Source organism: Athene noctua, chromosome 5, assembly GCF_965140245.1.
Source record: "Athene noctua chromosome 5, bAthNoc1.hap1.1, whole genome shotgun sequence".
NCBI lineage: Eukaryota > Metazoa > Chordata > Aves > Strigiformes > Strigidae > Athene > Athene noctua.
The window spans coordinates 12,224,141-12,243,139 of NC_134041.1; the positions used below are offsets into that span (position 1 = coordinate 12,224,141).

Below are 18,999 nucleotides of genomic sequence, written 5' to 3' on the forward strand. Positions count from 1 at the left end.
GTGGGGGTGCAGGGCCCCCGCTGCACCTCTGCCACGCTCCCCACAGCTGCCCCAGGGCCCCGGTGTGCAGCACGCCCTGAGAGCTGGCAGGATCCAGGGGGGAGGGCAGGGTGCCGGGGTGCGGGCACCCGTCCCGGCATGTGGGAAGCCCAGCGGGAAGGGGAGGAGAGGGGAAGAAGGGGAGGCCTGGGCGAGGGGCCAGGCAAGGGGCGGCCCCCAGCGCACCCGTCATGTATTACTGGAAACATCTGGCAGGGCTGCGGGGGCGTGCGCTGGCTGCACACGCATGTGCACGCATGCACAGGGGTATGGGGACGTACACACGCATTTGTGGGTATGTATCAGTACATACGTGTGCATATATGTGCGTACACACATACACAGACATGGAGGTCTGCACACACATGTAGATGCCCACATACACATGTATGCATATAGATACAGACAGGTAAACTTACATGTGTACACGCACATACACGCACACCTAAATACATGGGTACATGTGTGCAGATTTGCATGCATACACACGGGTGTCCGTGTGCCAGCAATCATACTTGCTGCAGCATGGACGTACAGGTGTGTGCGCACGGACCAACACACATGCAACAGATACATGCACACACACACGCGTGTGTGCACATGCACACATGTACAACAGTCAGGCTAACCACACGCACCCCGGCCGGAGCCTGTGGCCACCCCCCTGCCCAGGTTCGTCAGGGTGCTGTGCCCTCTGCGTGTGCACACTGCATGGGTGTTCCTCTGCATGGGCTCGTGGGTGTGAAAATGTGCGTGTGCAGATGCATGTGTGCCCTGTAAGAGCCTGTGTGTGACCGTATGTCCCATATATGTCTGTGTGCCAGGTGCCTGTGCCAGCTTGCATGTCCCCCAGGGTGTCCCCGTGCTGGTGGGACGCATGTGCGCTGCCGGCGCCCGCGTGTGCCAAGTATGGCATGTCTGTGCCGCAGAGTGCCAAGTGCGTAGTGTGCCCGCGTGTGCCCTGTGTCCGTGTGTACCCACGTGTGCCCGCGTGTACCTGTGTGCCCATGCGTGTGTACCGTACGCGTGCCCACGTGTGCCGTGCGCTCTCTCCCGGCCCGCGAGTGCCCGCGGTGCCCGGCGGTGCCCGCGCCCCGGTGCCGGTGCGGATGCCGGTGCGGGGCGCTGGGGAGCGCGGCGGCACGGAGGGCGGAGCGCGGCGGCGGGGGCGAGAGGCGGTGCCAGCCCCCACCGACCTCCAAACTTTCATTAACTCGGCAGCACCGGCGGTGGCGGCTCCGGGCCTGGCACGGCACCGGCACCGATAGCGGGCCGGGCGCGGCGCGGTGCCGCCCCCGTGGCTTGGCGGGAGGGGCCGGGCGGCGGCATGGGCACGGTAAGGGGTGCGCACCTCCGCCGGCACCGGGTGGCCGGCCCGGCGGGGAGCCGCGGGAGCACCGGGGCGAGGGGAAGGGGCTACCGGGGGCGGCGGGGGAAACGGCAAGACGGGACGGGGGCGGCGAGGAGCTCCGGGGTGGCGGGGCTGGGGACATCGGGAGCGGCACCGGTAACGGTACCGGGAGCGGCCACCCGCCAGGACGGCGGCGGGAGCGGGATGCGGGGCGGTCCCGCATCTGTTGCTCTCCCGGCGCGGCGGCGCGGTACCGGGGGAGCGCGGGAGCGCGGCGCGCAGAGCGGGGCCGCCCGCCGCTGCACCCGGGGGGGGTGGCGGGGACCGGGTCGGCCCGGCCCGGCGGCGGAGCGGGGGGGCTGACGGTAATTTTCCACGGGCATGTGCTGGGGCGGGGCGGCGGAGCAGCCACCACGTGGCGGCTGATGTAACCGGGCCCCCCCCGTGCTGCACCGGGCGGCGGCGGCGGGGGGGTTGCGGGCGGCAGGCGCTGCCCGCGGGGCTGCCGCCGGAGCCGCCTCCGAGGTGGGGGTGGGTGGCAGGGCGGCGGCGGGCCGGCTCTCTGCCCGCCTCCCGTGGGTACCGGGTACCCCCGGCTGCGGCGGGCCCGGCAGAGGAAATGGCCTCGCAGGTGGCAGCGGCTGCACCGGCGCCCCGGGCCGCCCGCCGGGCGGGAGGGGACGGGGGGGGCTCCATCCTGCGGCCGGGCATCCGTGGCATCCCTTCCCCTGGGTGCCGTGGGCTGCCTCCCCGGCCGAGGTGTGGCACCCCAGCTAGGAGCCCCCGTGGGTGCCGAGGTGACCCCACTTCCACGGTGTCACCCATTCCACCCCTTAGGTACGAGCCACCCTGTCCTCCGAGCTCTCATGGCATCCCCAGCTCCGGGAGAGCCGCCCAGTAGCACCATCGCGTTGCATCCCCATCCCTGCAGGGCTCTCCCAGGGGATGCCGCAGCCTCGGGCATCCCTGCATCTATCCCCTTGCCACCCAACGCCAGGCTGGATGCTCGCCTCCTTACCAGGCTGGGAGCCGAAGCCAGGAGCATGCAGCCTTATCAGCGCCTGGCAGACCCCGGGGGGAGTGGCAGGCTCTCTTCTTGGGTGCTCTCCCCTCCCGGGATACAGGATGAGTCCCCAGGCTGAATTCAGGGCAGCTTTTGGTGGGCTGGTGATAGGTGTGCGGTGGGGAGGAGGTCTGGCCACCGGCCCTGCGCCTCTCACCTTTGAGAGGTCGCTGTGCCATGCGAGGAGCCAGGCTTGTGGCAGTGATGACATCTTGTCTCCCCTTGGAAACGCAGCCTCTCCTAGGAAGGGCTTTGATGGTGGGACGTGGTATCTGCTGGCAGCAGCCTGCCTGTGCTGGAGGGGCTGTGGCCAGGGTTGGGGGCTTGCCCTGCATCATCTGGCCTTCTGCTCTTTTATCTCCACCGCCCATGCTCCCTCCCCACAGCTTGAGGGCCACGTGCCCCTCTGCTGATCTCTTCAGACCCCTGGCAGCCGGGGGACAGGGCTGCTTGGCTGCTGCTGGTGGTTGGGGACCTTTGAGTCGGGGTCAGGGGTCCTTCCCCAGCCAGCAAGGGCACCAGGTGCTGGTGTGGGATCTGCAAACACCAGTGCTGTTGCACAGACAATCAAACTGGTGTTTTGCAAGAGTGTCTGTCCCTCCCACTGAGGTCAGGCCCCGGTGCTCCCCTGGGGGCCCCAGCAGCCCTAGGATGGGGCAGGGGTAAGGGCAGGGAAGGCAGCTGCCTGTGCCCGCGCCCTGTCCGGCAGCACCTGGCGCCTGGCAGAGCCCAGTGGCTCGGCCCCCCTGTGCTGCACGTGCACGCGATGCACCGGGGCAGAAGGCAATCGTTTCCCATCTGTGTCCTGCGCGGCAGCTGAGCACTGTGCTGGCCCCGCTCAGCGCCCAGTCCCGGCGCTGCCGTGTGCCGCAGCCACTTCGGCTCCAGCTCTCGCTGGGGGAGAGCTCAGGGGGCCCCCGCTCCTGCCCGTGGCCCCCGACGCCCACCCGCTGGGAGGCCAGCAGCCGGCTGCCCGCAAGGTCGTCTGTCCACACTGGGTAAATCTTTAACTGCTTCTTGGGAAACACCTGGCCACCATCGCTCGTGTGGGTGCCAGGGGGTTTGGAGATGCTGGAGGGGGTGGGAGCCAGCAGGAAGAGACCCCACCACCAGCCCACCCGACCCTGGGCCCTGTGTTCTCTGCTAGCCCGGCTCCTGTGTGCCCTGCAGGCAGGCACAGGGAAGTGACCTGCCTGGCACAGCCCCCTAGTTCCCAGAGGGAGGGGGAGGCTGGGCGGGGGGACATGCCCATCCCACTACTCACGTCTCTCTTGATGTCTCTGCCCTCTGCCCAGCTTGCTGTGACAGTGGACTGAAGCGCGCCCGGTGCTGGTGCCACAGCCAGTGCAGCGGAGAGCGGGCAGGTGAAGGACCCCACAGCGGGCAGCTGGCACGGTGCTCCAGCCTCCAAGGATGGCTGATAAGTGCAGCGAGGGGCTGCTGGTAAGTGCTGGGGTGTTGGGAGCGGGCTGGCATGGGCTGCTGCCTCAGGGACCCAGAGCACCCAGCACGGGAGCAAGATGCCGGGGCTCCTGTAAGGCTTGGTGCACCCTCACCCTATCCCCAGGACCCCCAGCTGGGGCTGTGCCACCCCAGTGCTCCCCGAACACGATGACCGTGGGGCAGATGCAGGCTGCCGCTCGCCCTGAGCCTGCTGCCTGTGCGGCTCCCCAGGTGCCGTGTCTCACCATGCCTGGAGATGCTATCGCCCGTCTCAGGCGCTCTGCCCGGCCTTATCACCCACCCCTGCTCTTGGGGTGGGTGGTGAAGGTAGGAAAGCCACAGCCAGGCAGTTCTTCTGCCTGCTTTTAGCAAAGGGTGAGGGTTCTCTGTGCTGGGTACACCCAGAGGGGCACAGTGTGGGGCTGCTTCCCCTCTTGTCTCCACCCTGCAGGCTCTCCGGGACTGGCCTGGTAGGATGGTGTGCAGGCAGAGCCAGGTTTTCCCAGGCACCGGTGCAGTTGTCTGACCCTCCATCCTTGCAAGTGGTGTGTCACGGGATGCTCTGTAGACGGCTTCAGTGCCATGGGTGGATGTGGGATGCACCCAGCATGTCCTCGTTGGAGGGCTGTGATGGCCCCATGCTTGTGGCAGCTCTGCTGTGCAGCGAGTAGTTTGGGAGCCCCGGGCTCGGCTTCCCGTGCCAGGCTGCTATGCTGGGCTGGACAGGTGAGCCCGGGCTGGGCTTGGCTCTTCCCTTTTTCCCAATGGATGGGAGCTGAACACCAGGGCTAAAACGATTGCTGGGCCCTCCCCTTCCTGGGGGGCTTCCCGAAATAGCTGCACACTCCAGCCAGAGGGCCGGGAGCCAGGGGAGCAGCGTGCTCCAGGAGTCGCTTCCAGCGTGCTCGCGTGTGCGCAGCTCCTCCACTTGCGTGTCCCAGCGTGGCCCCGCTGGCTGTGCCTGCAGCGGGGAGCCCAGCACCCATCCTGCCTGCCACAGGCAGTGTGGAGAGGTCAGGGCAGCCAGCGGGACAGGAAGGCAGATTTCTCCAGGAGTAGCCTTTGGCTAGGAACAGGGAGGTGCTGAGGAAATATCTGGGCTTGATCAGGGGTTTGTCACGGGGACATGCTCCTGCATGTACGGGGTGCTTGCCATGGTTCAGTGCTGCTGCTGTGTTCTTGCCCTGGCCAGAGCAGCTGGCATCTCACTGGGGCAAGGGCTGAGCCTGGCACCCACAGCAGGCAGCCAGGCATGGGAGCACCCACCCGCTCCCGGTCAATCTTTAACCCACTTCTCGGAAGTACCTGACCAGCCCACCCCAGGGCCAGGGCATGTGGGGATGGGCAGGGGACCACAGGGTCTGACACATGCTGTGCTGGCTGCCCTGGCTCACAGCCCCCTGCCCAGGGCTCCCCTGTTTGTGGGATGCAAGGACAGCCCAGCACAGGGCACAGGGCGTGCTGGGGGGCTGGTGTGGGGGCTGCAGGGAGGAAGGCCAGTCCCTGTGAGAGCATCCCCACTCCTGGAACATGCCTGCACTGTGACAGCCTCAGGAGGAGCTGTGGCAGGACAGGTGGTAGCTTCTGAGCTGCCTGGGTCACTGGGGAAGGGAGCTAATCTCCTTGGCCTGCCTCCAGGGCCCTGCCAGTCTCCTGGTGAAGCGCAGTCTCTGCCTGTCCTCTCATCCCTGCCTGCAGGTGCAGCTCCAGTCACCACCATCCCCAGCCCAGCCGGGCTCCCAAGATGCAGCCCCTGCCCAGGGCTGTGTGTGCAGCCTGTGGGGCTGGGTGGGTTTGTAGTGGGGCTTGGGGTCCCTGCTGTGCCCTGCCTGGGGAGGGACAGGGGTCATGGAGGCAGCAGCTGGGCGATGTGCAGCTGTGCCTCAATTTCCCCACCTGTAGGCTGGAGCCTGTGCCCTCCCATTGGTCTGGGTGTGATGAGGATGCTGTGTCCTGCTTTTGCAGGCTCTGCGTTTTGTGGATGCCCCTGAGAAGCTCTGTGTGCTCACTTCAAAGCAGTGGGCAGAAGGGCAGGCAGTGCCCCCACTACCACTCCCAGACCCTGCAGATGCCCTCACAGGGGGTCCCCAGCGGGGTGCAGGGTAGCTCCAAGGGCCTGGATCAGTCCCTGTGTGGCCAGGCAGGGGGAGTCCTTGTGGGGCCACAGGGGAGCAGAGAGGGTCTGACAGCCTTTCCCTCCCCAGCCTTAAAGGACATTTTGTTTTGTCCTCAGAGCGCTTTGTTTGGGCTCCAGCAGCGCCAGCGACTTCTGACTCCCAGGGCTGCGTTGCTGGCACGGCCGGGCAGCCTTTGGCCGCCAGGCGCCTAGCTCAGGTGGGCTTCTGTTGTTGCCCCAGCCCACCCTGGGGGCCAAGGGGTGGGGGGGCCTGTCCCAGACACCCCCAGCAGTGCAGTGCCATGATTTGGGGGGCCAGGGGGCTGCGGAAGTGGCTCTTGGCTGCAGGAGCCATTCCTGGAATACCAAGGGGCAGCGATGGGGGGGGCTGGCGGGGGATTTTTCTGCCTGAATGTCCTGAGAGAGTCATGTCTGCCCCGGGAGAACGGGGCTGGAGAAAGGCAGCCCCTGTGGGAAGCGTCTGGTTAGGGTATGGTGGAACCGGGGCAGGTCCCTGGGCATCATCCTTGCCCTGGGGACCCCGCAGCCCTGCTCTGGGACAGGGTGACAGGGGCTGGAAGACCCATGGCCATCCCTGCTGCACCCATCACCCCTGCCTCTAGTTCAGCCCCAGCACCACCAGCCAGCCAGGGGAGGTGAGGGTCCCACTGCAGGTCCTTCGTTTCCAGCAGTGTGTCCCTGTGGGGCTGGCAGTCCTCTCTGTCTGCCAGCTGGGCTGCCAGGGCAGCAGCCCTGTGCTCCCATGGTCTGGCAAAGGGCCTGGCATCCCCGGGACTGGGCAGTGGGTCTTGCTGTTGCATGCTCAGGCTGCTGCAGGGGTCACAGGGGGCAGTGTGCCTGGGGCAAGACATCTGACAGTGGCGCACAGGTGACCTGGGCAAAGTGATGCAGCCAAACTGGGGCATGGAGGGACGCTCGTGGGGGCACCTCGTGGGGTGTCAGCGTACAGGTGGTGCCTGGCTGCATGTGGGGCAGGACTGGAGGTTGAGCTGGTGGGGCTGGGCTGGGGTCACGGGTTGACACAGTATGGGGTGGCTCTGGGCTTGCACAAGTCCCAGGGGGACACAGTTGGGTGCTGCCATCCCCTGGATGGGGCGTGTCTCAAGCTACCAGGTGACTGGTGCAGAAGGGGACAGGGACAGGCACTGGGTGCTGGCGTGTGGGGGACTGAGCACCTGCCCTGCACACGTGTGTTGTTCATGTGCGCAGCCACCGCTGCCCGGACCCCAGATGGTCACCCGAAAGCGCTGTCCCGTCCCCCCCACCCTCAGCATGCCATCACGCCTCGCTGGCGCCCTGGCTGTGCTCTCCAGCCGGGGCGCAGGACTGGGAGCAGCTGGGGCACCCCAAGCCTGGCTGGGGGGCACCCCCCTCCTGCACTCCCGTGGGACACAGCACCCCACCGGGGTCCCACCCCACACTGGCAAGGGAGCAAGCAGGGAGGCTGCGGAGTGCCCGGGCAGCAAGGGGGTCGTGGCACAGCTCTCCTGCCCGCCAGATGGTCCTCCCCGGGGCAGTGACCTTGCAAGGGTTGCCTTAGAGACCATGATGTCGCCAGTGGTATGACATCAGAGTGCAGTAGTGTGGCACCAGGCTGGGGATGTGCCAGCATACAGGCTTGTCCCCATACCCCCATCCCCCAGTGGGGCCATGCCTGGTCCCTGCAGCCCTCCAGTGCCCTATGTTGGGGTCAGGCATGTGGGGCCAGGCAGCTGCACAGCTGATGGGCACAGGGGCAGGAGCGCATTTATGGGGCTGGGGGAGTTGGGGTTTGGGAACAGGGGTCACCGAGGGGACGTGGCCCCCTGCCACGCTCCAAGTGCAGGTCCTGGCCCCGGCCAGACAGGCAGTGGTGCCTGTGGGGAGGGCAGCACTGCCCGCTGGAGCGTGCAGGGCTGCGAGCAGCTGGACCCCGCTAATGAGGCCTCATTAAGAGGGACAGGGCTCAGCCCGCTGCACAGCCTGCCCTGCCCGCGCCTGCCAGGGAGGGCACCTGGCTCACGGGGGCACAGCTCCTGAGGGGGAAACAGAGGCAGTGGGGTCCCTGCAGTGTGGGGCAGCCAGGGATGGTGCTGGAGTGGGCGGCATGGTGAGGTGCTGGTGCTGTGGCGGAGCGGGCAGCAAGGGGCAGAGCCTGGCTGGGAGGCGAGCGGGGAGCAGTGCCAAGTGCTGGAGGCAGTGGACGGGGGGAGGCGGGCGGGCGGCTGCTGTGCAGGAGCCCGAGGTGCCAATGAAGCTGTGGACTCATCGAGATGGTCGGCCAGCCCCCCCCCGGCCCCTCAGCAGGTCAGTGGGGAGGTGAGAGCAGGGTCTGGGGGTCAGGCTGGATGGTGGCCATGCCAGCACCATCCCCCATGGCTCTCCAAGCCCCTTTGAGCTGGCTCTGGGGTGATGGCTCTGGAGTCACAGCTGCAGATTTGGAGTCACAGCTCTGCAGTCACAGCTCTTAGTCACAGAAGCAGTTTTGTGCTGTGGGACACTGGAGCAAGCCCCACAACCAGGGACATGGGGTGCTCTGGAGGAGGGAGGGCACAGCATGGCGTGAAGCCCCTTCATGGCCTCAGCTGTGTTGGAAGCAGGAAGGGATTACCTTACAGTTGTGTGTTCGTTAACTCTGGAACCTACTGATTGCAGAAGTGCACAGTACCCCTTTGCGTTGCTCTAGCAAAGATCCTTCCCCTTCTCCCCCATCAGTGAGCAATGTCAAGGCTTGCCCCAGCCCCCCATGGCACCCCAGGGCTGGGCTGGTGCTGCTGCAGATGGCTGGCAGAGCGCACTCAGGGCTGTCAGTGGGGCTGGACAGCCTCCCAGCATTGCAGGGTGGCCTGGGCTCTACAGCACTGTTGCGGGGGTCTTGGGATTTGGAGATTCCCCTCAGCACTGGATCACCCTGGCCCTGGGAGTGTCCCTTTGCCTGTGCCCATCCTGGCACCCACAGCTGATGCTGCCACCACCCAGGTTGTGCCACTGCTGTGCCAGGACAGGGGCAAACATAGTGCTGGGCACTGCAGAGAGAGGGCAGGGGTAGCTAGGATGTGCCAGTGGGGCTGGCAGAGCCAGGATGGGCGGGCTGGCAGGGCACAGCACGGCAGCCTCTGGTGCAGGGCTGGCTCTTGTGGGTGCGTTACTCACCATGTGCCAGAGACAAGGGATGCAGAGGCTGATTATAGGAGCACACACACCCCCACACACCCCCAGCACCCAGGATCTGTGCACAGCCAGGACATCCCTCTCCAAGTCACCCTGTCCCTTCATCCCTGGGGACCTCTTTCCAGGCTGGGGTTCCTCTGCCCCAGCTTCCTGCACCCCACTTCCCTGCCCTGAAAGAGCTGCTATTTGGCAAACAATATAATTAGCATCTATTTATTTCTGGCAGGCCCTGCCTTGCCCAGCCATCCTTTGTCACCATTGACATGGCAAAGAGAAATGACATCAGGCTGATGACGTCAGGGACTGACTGGTACCCTGCGTTGGCATTGCAGGAGCAGCTCTGGCACCCCATTGGGAGGCTGGGGAAGGGATTGGGGGTCCCTCACCTGTCCAGGGGGGCACTGGATAAGACTTATGCCTCATGGAGTGCTTCTGCTGGGCTGAAATACCCCCGTGGGGGCAGTTTGAGTGGGGGAAAAAAGAGGGCAGGACCATGCTGGAGATCCCTCCCATAGGGACATCCCCTCCTAGCACCAACCCTGTCACCACCACAAGCTTCCCAGCCATAAATCAGGGCCCCTTTAGGAAGTGGGGGGCATCCGGGCACCCCAGCCAAGCTGTCATTGTGCAGGGCGATGCTGCTTAGCATGAGAAAGGCTCTGGTGCCAGGCGGCGTGATGGATGATGCCCGCTTTGCTGGACTGGGGAAGCATTGGCCATGCTGGGGGGGGGGGGGGGGGGGGGGGGGGGGGGGGTGTCCCTGGGGAAGGAGGAGGAATGATGCCCCTTTGGGGACGTTCAGGGTGCCAGTGACACCTTCCCCCCCCCCCCCCGAAGTTTTCACCCAAGCCGGCATCTTTTGGAGCTGTATGAGAGCACATGCATGGAAAATCTGGGGTGCAGGAGCAGGACCGCCCCTCCCCAAAGGCTGCATCCTTGCTGGGGGGCAGCTCCCCCTTTGTAGCCCAGCTCTGTCCCAGCCCCACAGTGGAGGGGGCGTGTCTCATCTTCCTGGACACCTGGGTTCTCTGTCCCCCCTGCTTTTTTATTGTGTGGAGTTGGGAGAGCGGTTGATGAGTGTAAAGGACAAGGTGACCTTCCAGATTTGGGGAGGGGGGGGGGTGTGGTAGCAAGCTGATGACTGAACACACAAGTGTTTGTGCATGTGTGCGTGCTTGTGCACACATGGACACACATGTGGCTGTCCCCTTCCTGGGGACAAGTGCACCAAAGCCCTGTGCTGCAGGAAAGGGGAGAGGCACAGCAGAGGCCTGGCGCTCTCATTGCACTGGTGCCAGGTGCCCCATTGGGCATGGGGGTGACACCGTGCCAGGGTCACCTGAGCAGAGGGGTGGCCCTCTGGCTTTGGGACAGGGGTGAGGTCCCCTTTGGGCTCCAGGGCTCCAGGCTGAGCTGGGGCCATGCAGTGTGTGTCCCCCCCACCAGAACCTTTGCCAGGGAGACTGGAGCATTGCCCCCCCCCCCTCCTGCTAGACATGCTGCTCATTAGAAGCCTCGTTAGTGTGAGCAGCTTAATCAGAGGCTTCCCGATCAGCTCAGCCTGCTCGAGCGGGCAGTGTGCCCTAGCATGGGGACAGTGCCAGTGTCCTCTTTCCCCCACCCTGGAGACCCCTCAGCCCCACTCCTGCTTAGCACCCCACAATAAAAGCCTCCCTCAGATGAGCTCCCGGAGCACCACGCTGGGCTGCTGTGAGCTCATTTCTGATGGAGACTTTGCGCATGGGCTGGCGTGGGCACCCCAGATCCCTGGCTGGGCATGGCCTTTGTATTGCCCCTATAGCCCTGCCCAAAGCTCCCACTGATTCCCCAATTGCCCCTCTCCCCAACCCTGAGCCCTGGCAGCCCCCCCGCAGCCCCCGGCGCGTGCGGGCCCCACTTGCAGCAGATGGCTTTGTTTGGCAGCGCGGTGCCGGAGTCGCCGGGCATCACGTCCCGGCTGTGCCGGCCCTAATCGAATGATACGGTTAGGTGCACCGCGCCTGCTGCCCGCACCCCGCCGGCGTGAGCAGATCCGAAGTGACGGCTCCCATTTGTGGCCCGCTCGCTGCCGGCGTCAGCCATCGTGGGGGGCACACAGAAAGAGGGGGGACGTTGCAGTGGAGGGGGTGTGGTGGGGGTAGGGAGCAGCGTAAGCAGGCATGTGCATGGGGGTGTCCGTGAGGAGGAGACTGGAACTGTGGAGCTCTGGAGTGCTGCTAAGGCTGCCAGCACCCCGTGTTGCTCCCATGGGGTCATGGGTGCTGTGGGGCCATGAACTGGCCAGCACCCTCATCCCATGCATGCATCACCTGGCCTCGGGTGGGAAAGGGCCACCTGCAGCACCCCAAAATGCCATCTGCTCTCAGCCCAACCTGCCAGAGCTCAGCAACATCCAGGCAGGACATTAGCTGGATGGAGCCATGGGGTGATGGGTGTCATCTCCGCTGGGGGTGATGGGCACTCATCCCCTTTGTTGTTGTCCCCGGTGTGAGCTCACATTGTGTGGCAGCCTGCACAAAGCACCCTTTCTTGGCCTTGTCTGGCCCCACCCCAGGTCCCCTGCAGCAAGGGACGGCTGGGCCTTGGGGCTGTCCCCACGAGGGGACCCACCTGCGTGGGACCCCTGTGCTGCCCCAAGCACGGTGCCCGCGCTGGGCGCTGGGCCGGTGGCAGGACCCCAGCTGCAACAGGGTGCCTTTTCTGGGGAGGGAGGCGATCATCCAGCCCCCCACCTGTTCTGCACCACACTTCCTATTGAGGGGGGGGTCCTATTTCATCCTGGGGGTCCCACCAGTGTCCCCCCCGCTGCCGCCATGGGCAGTGGCCACCCAGCAGGGCCTCTCTTGCTGGGCGCGAGGAGGGGGGGGCACAGGAACAGAGGCCCCTTTGTGTTCAGGCGCCCGGACCTGCTTTGTATGAGTTGCAGGCTCTTCCTTCACTGCAGCCCGGCTCCAGGCAGAGCTATTCATCGGGGGGGGGGCCGCCACCGCTGCCCTCCCCCCTCCTTGGCACTGCCTGTGTGTGGCGGGGGGGGGGGGGGGAAGGGGGGAGGGGGGGAAGGAGGAGGTGTGCTGGCATGGGGGAGGGATGGGGAACAATGGAACAATGCTGGGGACCACCCAGCCCCTCTCGGCAGCCGTCACCCCTCTGATGGGGCCGGTGGGGGGGGAGTCCCTGGTTGACACACCCCACAACGTCTCTCCACAGAATGGCGCTGTGCCCGGGGAGCGGGGCAAGCAGAACAAGAGCGTCAAGCGTGGCAACTGGGGCAACCAGATCGAGTTCGTGCTGACCAGTGTGGGCTATGCCGTGGGGCTGGGCAACGTCTGGCGCTTTCCATACCTCTGCTACCGCAATGGGGGAGGTGGGTGTTAGGGGACCGGGGGAGTGGGATACCTCAGGACAGGGGTGGGGATGTGCACCATGGCCTTGCACGGTGCTTGCCAGCCCCAGGCTTGCCGGGGTGGTGCAGGGCATGGGGAGCACAGTTGTGCCTGGGATCATTGCCCACTCTCACCCTCTGGTTCCTGTCTGCCAGGTGCCTTTATGTTCCCCTACTTCATCATGCTGGTGTTTTGCGGCATCCCCCTCTTCTTCATGGAGCTCTCCTTTGGGCAGTTTGCCAGCCAGGGTTGTCTCGGTGTCTGGAGGGTCAGCCCCATGTTCAAAGGTAAGGAGCTGCCCATCCCCACCGGCACACGCTGGCATGGGATGCTGGCTGGCACAGCCCCTGCTACGGCCCCCACACGCCCCATGTGTCCCCTGCACGCACACTTGGGGCACATCACACAGCCCTGTAGAGGCACCTGCAGCTTGCACAGCCCCGCACACACATGCCTTGCACACATATCACACCCTGAGTTGCATGGGTGCCCTGTGTGCAGACCCACCCCAGGTCGCACACGCAGCCCACCCAGCATCCCCTGCACACATTTACACACATCCCCGCACACGCGGCGCATCTCCTGCGCATACCCCAGCCCTGCACTGCCAGCATTACACACACATCCCTGCACATGCCCCACATGTCCCCAGCGTGAAGAGGCCACTCCGGTCCCCTGAATGCACCGCGGGTGCTGTGGCCCCTCCAGCTGCGGGCACGCTCCTGCAGTCCTCTCCCGGCACCATAGGCAGTGGGCGCTGTGCCCACGTGTGTGGGTGCTGGCCGTGCTCAGAGCTTGCCCTGCCACGGCTGGACCCCCCTCCGGGTGCACCTCCTGGCACACTGGTGTGCTCCCACGCTCCCGGCTCTTCTGGCACACACCTGTACGCTGCCTGCCAGGTGATGTGCCCACATGGCACATCTGAGTGTGGGCAGCCCGTACATGTGCTCCTGCGTGCTCTGCACCATGGTGTGCTCAGCCTGGGGTGTGTTTCCCTATGCTTGTGTGGCATCTGCCACATGCCAGCAGGTAACTGCAGCCCTAAAGTCACCATAGCCAGGAGAGACCCCCACCCAGTGGTTCTCTAGGGCTGCAGACCCCAAGGGTTTGCCTACAGCCTCGCCAGCCATGCATCCCCTGTGTGTTGCCATGTGTCCCAGAGGACTTCAGCACCACTGGGCTTGCTTGGAGGTAGAGGACCCCATGTGCCGTGCTCTGCACCCCAGTGCCACAGCCAGGCCCTGAGCTGCAGCGTGGCTGCAAGGCTGCTGGCAGCGCTGCGGGCTGCCCACCCCTCCACACCATAAACCCCCTCCCTGTGCTGCACGCCGTGCCCCACCGTGCCGCTCACCCCTCCCCGGTGCTGTTCCCAGGCGTGGGCTACGGGATGATGGTGGTGTCCACATACATCGGGATCTACTACAACGTGGTGATCTGTATTGCCTTCTACTACTTCTTTGTGTCCATGACGCGTGTGCTGCCCTGGACGTACTGCAGCAACACCTGGAACACGGCCGACTGCACGGGGGTGCTGGACAGGAACCTCTCCCGCCACACTGCCCTCAACCTCACCCTCCTCAATGACACCCAGAAGCGCACCAGTCCCAGCGAGGAGTACTGGAGGTACCAGGGACGGGGGACAGGGAACGGGGGAGGCGGTGGTGGCGGGGGCCGCCTGACGCTGGCTGCCCCTGTGCAGGAGGTACGTGCTGGACCTGTCAGATGACATCGGGAACCTGGGCGAGGTGCGGTTGCCCCTCCTGGGATGCCTCGGCGTCTCCTGGGTCGTCGTCTTCCTCTGCCTCATCAAGGGCGTCAAGTCCTCTGGGAAGGTATCTGCGTGTCCCCCCTCTGGGACCCCCTTGCTGGCTGTGGACACACCTCCCCCGGGCATAGCTCCTCCCCTATCAGGAATGTACCTCCCATTGTCGATGTGGCCCCACCCCTTCTGGGCACAGCCCCTCCCCTTTTGGTGGTCCCAGCCCTCTGTATGCTTCTCCCACTTGGGGAAAGGCCACAGCCCTTGTGACCTGGCTACACCCTTTCTGGCACAGCTTCTCCCATGTGGCCATGGCCCTGCCTTCCCTGACTGTAGCCCCTCCCCCTGGACCATACCCTCTGGACCGTAACCCCTCCCCTGGTCCATGGTCCCTCCCCAGTCCATAACCCCCATCCCTGGTCACACCCCTTGTCTGTGACCCCTACCCACAGGTGGTGTACTTCACGGCCACCTTCCCCTACGTGGTGCTCACCATCCTCTTTGTGCGCGGCATCACGCTAGAGGGGGCCCTCACCGGCATCATGTACTATCTGACACCCCAGTGGGACAAGATCCTCGACGCCAAGGTGAGCGGGGATGAGCGGTGGCAGGCGGCCAGGGAGGAGCATGGCTGGGGGGGCACAGCACTGACCACCCCACCTCCGCAGGTGTGGGGTGATGCGGCCTCACAGATCTTCTACTCGCTGGGCTGTGCCTGGGGCGGGCTCATCACCATGGCCTCCTACAACAAGTTCCATAACAACTGCTATCGGTGAGTGCCTGACCACAGCACCCCCCCCCCCAGCCCCACTGCTGCCCCTCAGCCCACCGCTGGCCCTGACCCCTCTCCTCGCAGGGACAGCATCATCATCAGTATTACCAACTGCGCCACCAGCGTCTATGCCGGCTTTGTTATCTTCTCCATCTTGGGCTTCATGGCCAACCACCTGGGCGTGGATGTCTCTAATGTGGCGGACCACGGCCCCGGCCTGGCCTTTGTCGCCTACCCTGAGGCCCTCACCTTGCTCCCCATCTCACCCCTCTGGTCCATCCTCTTCTTCTTCATGCTCATCCTCCTGGGGCTGGGTACACAGGTAGGTCACAGTGGGGCAGCAGGATGGGGCCAGGGTGTTGGGATGGTGGGGCCAAGGTGGTGACATGCTGCCCCGTCCACCCCATGCACAGTTTTGCCTGCTGGAGACACTGGTCACGGCCATCGTGGATGAGGTGGGCAATGAGTGGATCATCCGCAAGAAGACCTTTGTGACGCTGGGGGTGGCCGTGGCGGGCTTCCTGCTGGGTGTCCCGCTCACCACGCAGGTAAGGTGACCATGGGACTGTGGTGACAGGGTTCTGTTGCCACAGCAACCTTGCCACGCTGACACCACCAGCCACGTCCACGTTTTTGCCATCACCACCCTGGTGGTGACACCCCAGGCCTGGTGGTGTCATCCCAACACTGGTGATGGTATCCAGACTTAAGTGTTGCCATGCCGACTGCGGTGGTGGTATCCAGGCTGTGTGTTGCCGTGCGGGCCCTGGCAGCGTGCCAGTGCCATTGCCCTGCCGATGGCAGCGGTACTGCTGGGGCAGCTCTGCCAATGGGTCCCTCTCACAGGCGGGCATCTACTGGCTCCTGCTGATGGACAACTACGCCGCCAGCTTCTCCCTGGTTGTCATCTCCTGCATCATGTGCGTGGCCATCATGTATGTCTACGGTATGTGTGACCACCTACAGCCAATCAGCTGGCAGGGCTGCTCTGCCAGCCAGTGGGAAAAGGGGTGTGTGCTAACTTGTGGCCAATCAGCGGTTGGCTGCGTGCTAACTGGCTGAGAAGTGCAAGAACTTTGGCCAATCAGGGCAGCCGTGACCCACGGGGCCTCGAGTCTGGAGCTGGTGCTGGGCAGTGGGGAGAGGGCTCAGGGTCCCGCCGGGGCCCCAGCCCAGTCACACTTGGGGCTAATGACCACTTGTCCCTGCAGGGCACCGCAACTATTTCAAGGACATTGAGATGATGCTGGGCTTCCCTCCGCCGCTCTTCTTCCAGATTTGCTGGCGCTTCATCTCACCTGCCATCATCTTTGTGAGCATCACGACCATGGGGCACAGGGCCATAGAAGGAGGGGCCGGGAGCTCACCTGGACCCCTCACTTGCTCACTCTTAGGAAGGGGGTGCTGGGCTGCAGTGGGGCAGCAGGGATGGGGCAGAGCAGGGCAGCTGGGGAGGCACAAAGCAGGCTGGCTGCTCCCCACTGGCTGATCCTGCCTGTCCCTCCCCAGTTCATCCTGGTCTTCACAGTGATCCAGTACCAGCCCATCTCCTACAATGACTACATCTACCCCACCTGGGCCATCAGCATCGGCTTCCTCATGGCGCTCTCCTCTGTCATCTGCATCCCCATCTACGCCATCTACAAAGTGTGCCGCTCCGAGGGGGACACACTGCTAGAGGTGAGTGGCCAGGGGTTAGACCCTGCCTTGTCCGTGTGCCACCTGGGGCTACCCACAAGGCTGTCCCCCACCGCACCAGAGCTGTTGGTACCCCGCAGCAGCTGCGTAGAGACAGCATCCATGGGGCACCCCATCTCTGGGCGCCACTGGCATGCTGGGGGAGGCTGGGGCAAGGGTGCTAACCCTGTCCCCATCCTCTCCCTCTCTAGCGCTTCAAAAATGCTACCAAGGCAAGCAAGGACTGGGGCCCGGCGCTGGCAGAGCACCGCAGCGGGCGCTACGCTCCAGCATTCAGCCCCTCCACCGAGTCCCACCTGGAGGTGCAGCCCCTGCAGCCAGAAAAGGGCCGGAGCGAGGCAGCGGCTGCCTCCCCTATGCAGGGCAGCAATGGCTCAGCCCACAGCCAGGACTCCAGACTGTGACAGCCCGCCGTCCCCCCACCCCCTCTAACCCTTCCCGCGCGATGACACTTTTGCACCTTCCGCTGGCGGAGCCTGGCTCCGGGCCGCACCGGACCGCGGGGGGCTCTCAGCACCCGTCCCCGAGACCCCCCACCTTGCTGGTTAACCTGCCCCTGCCCTCCCCCACCCCCCCCTCCCGTGGCGTTCGTTAACCCTCATGTTTACGGTAACCTTTGTGCGCAACGCTGGGACAAGAGAAGAGGGGGCACAGCCCCGGGAGGGCTGGGATCCAGAGGCACTTTGTAGGGGCCCTGCCCCAGGGGGATGCACAGGATGGGGAGAGCAGGATGCACCCCGGCTCCCAGCCCCTCCCCCGCCGGGCAGCCTGCCCTGCCATGGGGCTCCCTCCTGGCCCACTCACTGTGAGGGCATGAGGTGGTGCCAGAGCTGGGGCACGCTGGGACTGCCCACAGCCACCCCGAGCTGTGCGTGCACAGGCTGTCGTGGCAGGGGGTTGGCACTGCACGGCCCCCCAGCCCGGGTGGGGACCCACTGTGGCTCAGAGCCTGTAGGGTCCCATGGGTGGCAGTGCCCAGGGACAGTGCCAGTCATCAGGCCAGCACAGGGAGATGGGGACTAGCACGCTGCCTGCACAGGCAGCAGGATCTCATGGTACGAGACACAAGCACTTAAGAGCACACGTGTGCACGCATGTGTGTCCCTTGCAGATACAGTACAGGCACGCATGTGGTGTACGTGGGCATGCACATACACATGGTACCCCAGGGCTATGCAGGTGTCGAGCTGGGATGCCCCCCCCCCCCCCCCCACCCCATGCACCCCTCCACCCTGTGGCCCTACTGGAGGGATGTGGGTGCCCACTTGGGTGGCCAGGCACTGCCCACAAAGCTGGGCACAGCCATAAGCAGCAGCATGGGCGCGGCCCAGCACTGTTGCCTGCCCCACAGCAGGGCAGGAGGCTGGGGAGCACTTAAGCCTGGCCAGGGGGTGACAGGGCACGACTGGGGTCCAGCTCTGCCCAGAAGTCCTGGCATGGGCAGGGAGGACCTTCCATGGTGCTAAGGGGGAGCAGAATGGACTGCCCCTCCCTCCCTCAGCTGCTGCTAGTGAGAGGTACCAGCGGAGACGTGGAGGGTTGCACCAGCCCGCTCGCTCCGAGCCGTCTGGGGACACTCGGTCCCCAACCAGTATTAGAGGAGCAGGATGCACTGGCAAAGGCCGGGCATTTTAAATCTGTCTTCCAGCTCCAGCCAAAGGGCTTGGAGCTCTCGATTTGGGGTGGATGGGGTGAGACCCTTCCCACCCTGCTGCTCCCCTCCTAGCCAGCGCCCTATGCTCCCCGTGTCACAGCCCCGAGGCTGGCACAGGGACATGGTGCGGCTTGGCACAGTGGCGGGAGGCGGTGGGTGCTGAGCCCCAGCAGGATGTTCCAGCTCCCCCATCCCCATCCCGAGCCCCCCCGCCATGCTGCGGCAAGGGGCGCAGGTTCCTGCATGGTGCCCGTGCCCTGCCCCACATGTCACACTGCTACTCTTCACCTCTTAATTGTTAGCAATAACGCGCACGTCCCTGGGCAGCGCTGCCTGTGCCAGTGTCTCTCCTGGTGTAGAGTTCTAAAGTATCCTAGATTTTAATGAGATTTATATTCCTGAGGCTGTGTCTTGCTGTGCCATTCTTTGGGGACCCTGGGAGAGGCGGTTGGAGACTGGGGGACTGTGTCCCATGGGTGCAGCCCTTTCTCCCTTGGATGCCCAGCACTGGCACAAAACAGCCAGGCTGGGTGCTGAGAAACGTTCCCTG

The 18,999-nt window shown here is 64.9% G+C and overlaps 1 protein-coding gene across 1 annotated transcript; it reads left to right on the top strand.

Moving 5' to 3' along the window:
- Positions 1-1,140: 1,140 nt before the first annotated feature.
- On the top strand, positions 1,141-18,851 carry SLC6A9 (solute carrier family 6 member 9). The gene is made up of 14 exons (XM_074906345.1): positions 1,141-1,375; positions 3,749-3,896; positions 12,391-12,547; positions 12,722-12,853; positions 13,940-14,189; positions 14,266-14,398; positions 14,778-14,912; positions 14,994-15,097; positions 15,182-15,419; positions 15,511-15,645; positions 15,944-16,043; positions 16,309-16,409; positions 16,607-16,777; positions 16,987-18,851. Exons 2-14 carry the CDS (start codon positions 3,867-3,869, stop codon positions 17,197-17,199), a joined length of 1,899 nt encoding a protein of 632 aa, XP_074762446.1. The 5' UTR covers positions 1,141-1,375; positions 3,749-3,866; the 3' UTR covers positions 17,200-18,851.
- Positions 18,852-18,999: the final 148 nt, after the last annotated feature.

What these genes read in the sequence shown, in the direction of transcription:
- SLC6A9 (XM_074906345.1), top strand. Translation starts at nt 3,867, where the DNA reads ATGGCTGATAAGTGCAGCGAGGGGCTGCTG. An exon ending in GGTCAGCCCCATGTTCAAAG is followed by an intron (nt 12,854 to 13,939) that starts GTAAGGAGCTGC and finishes TGCTGTTCCCAG; the next exon opens with GCGTGGGCTACGGGATGATG. An exon ending in TCCTGGGGCTGGGTACACAG is followed by an intron (nt 15,420 to 15,510) that starts GTAGGTCACAGT and finishes CCCCATGCACAG; the next exon opens with TTTTGCCTGCTGGAGACACT.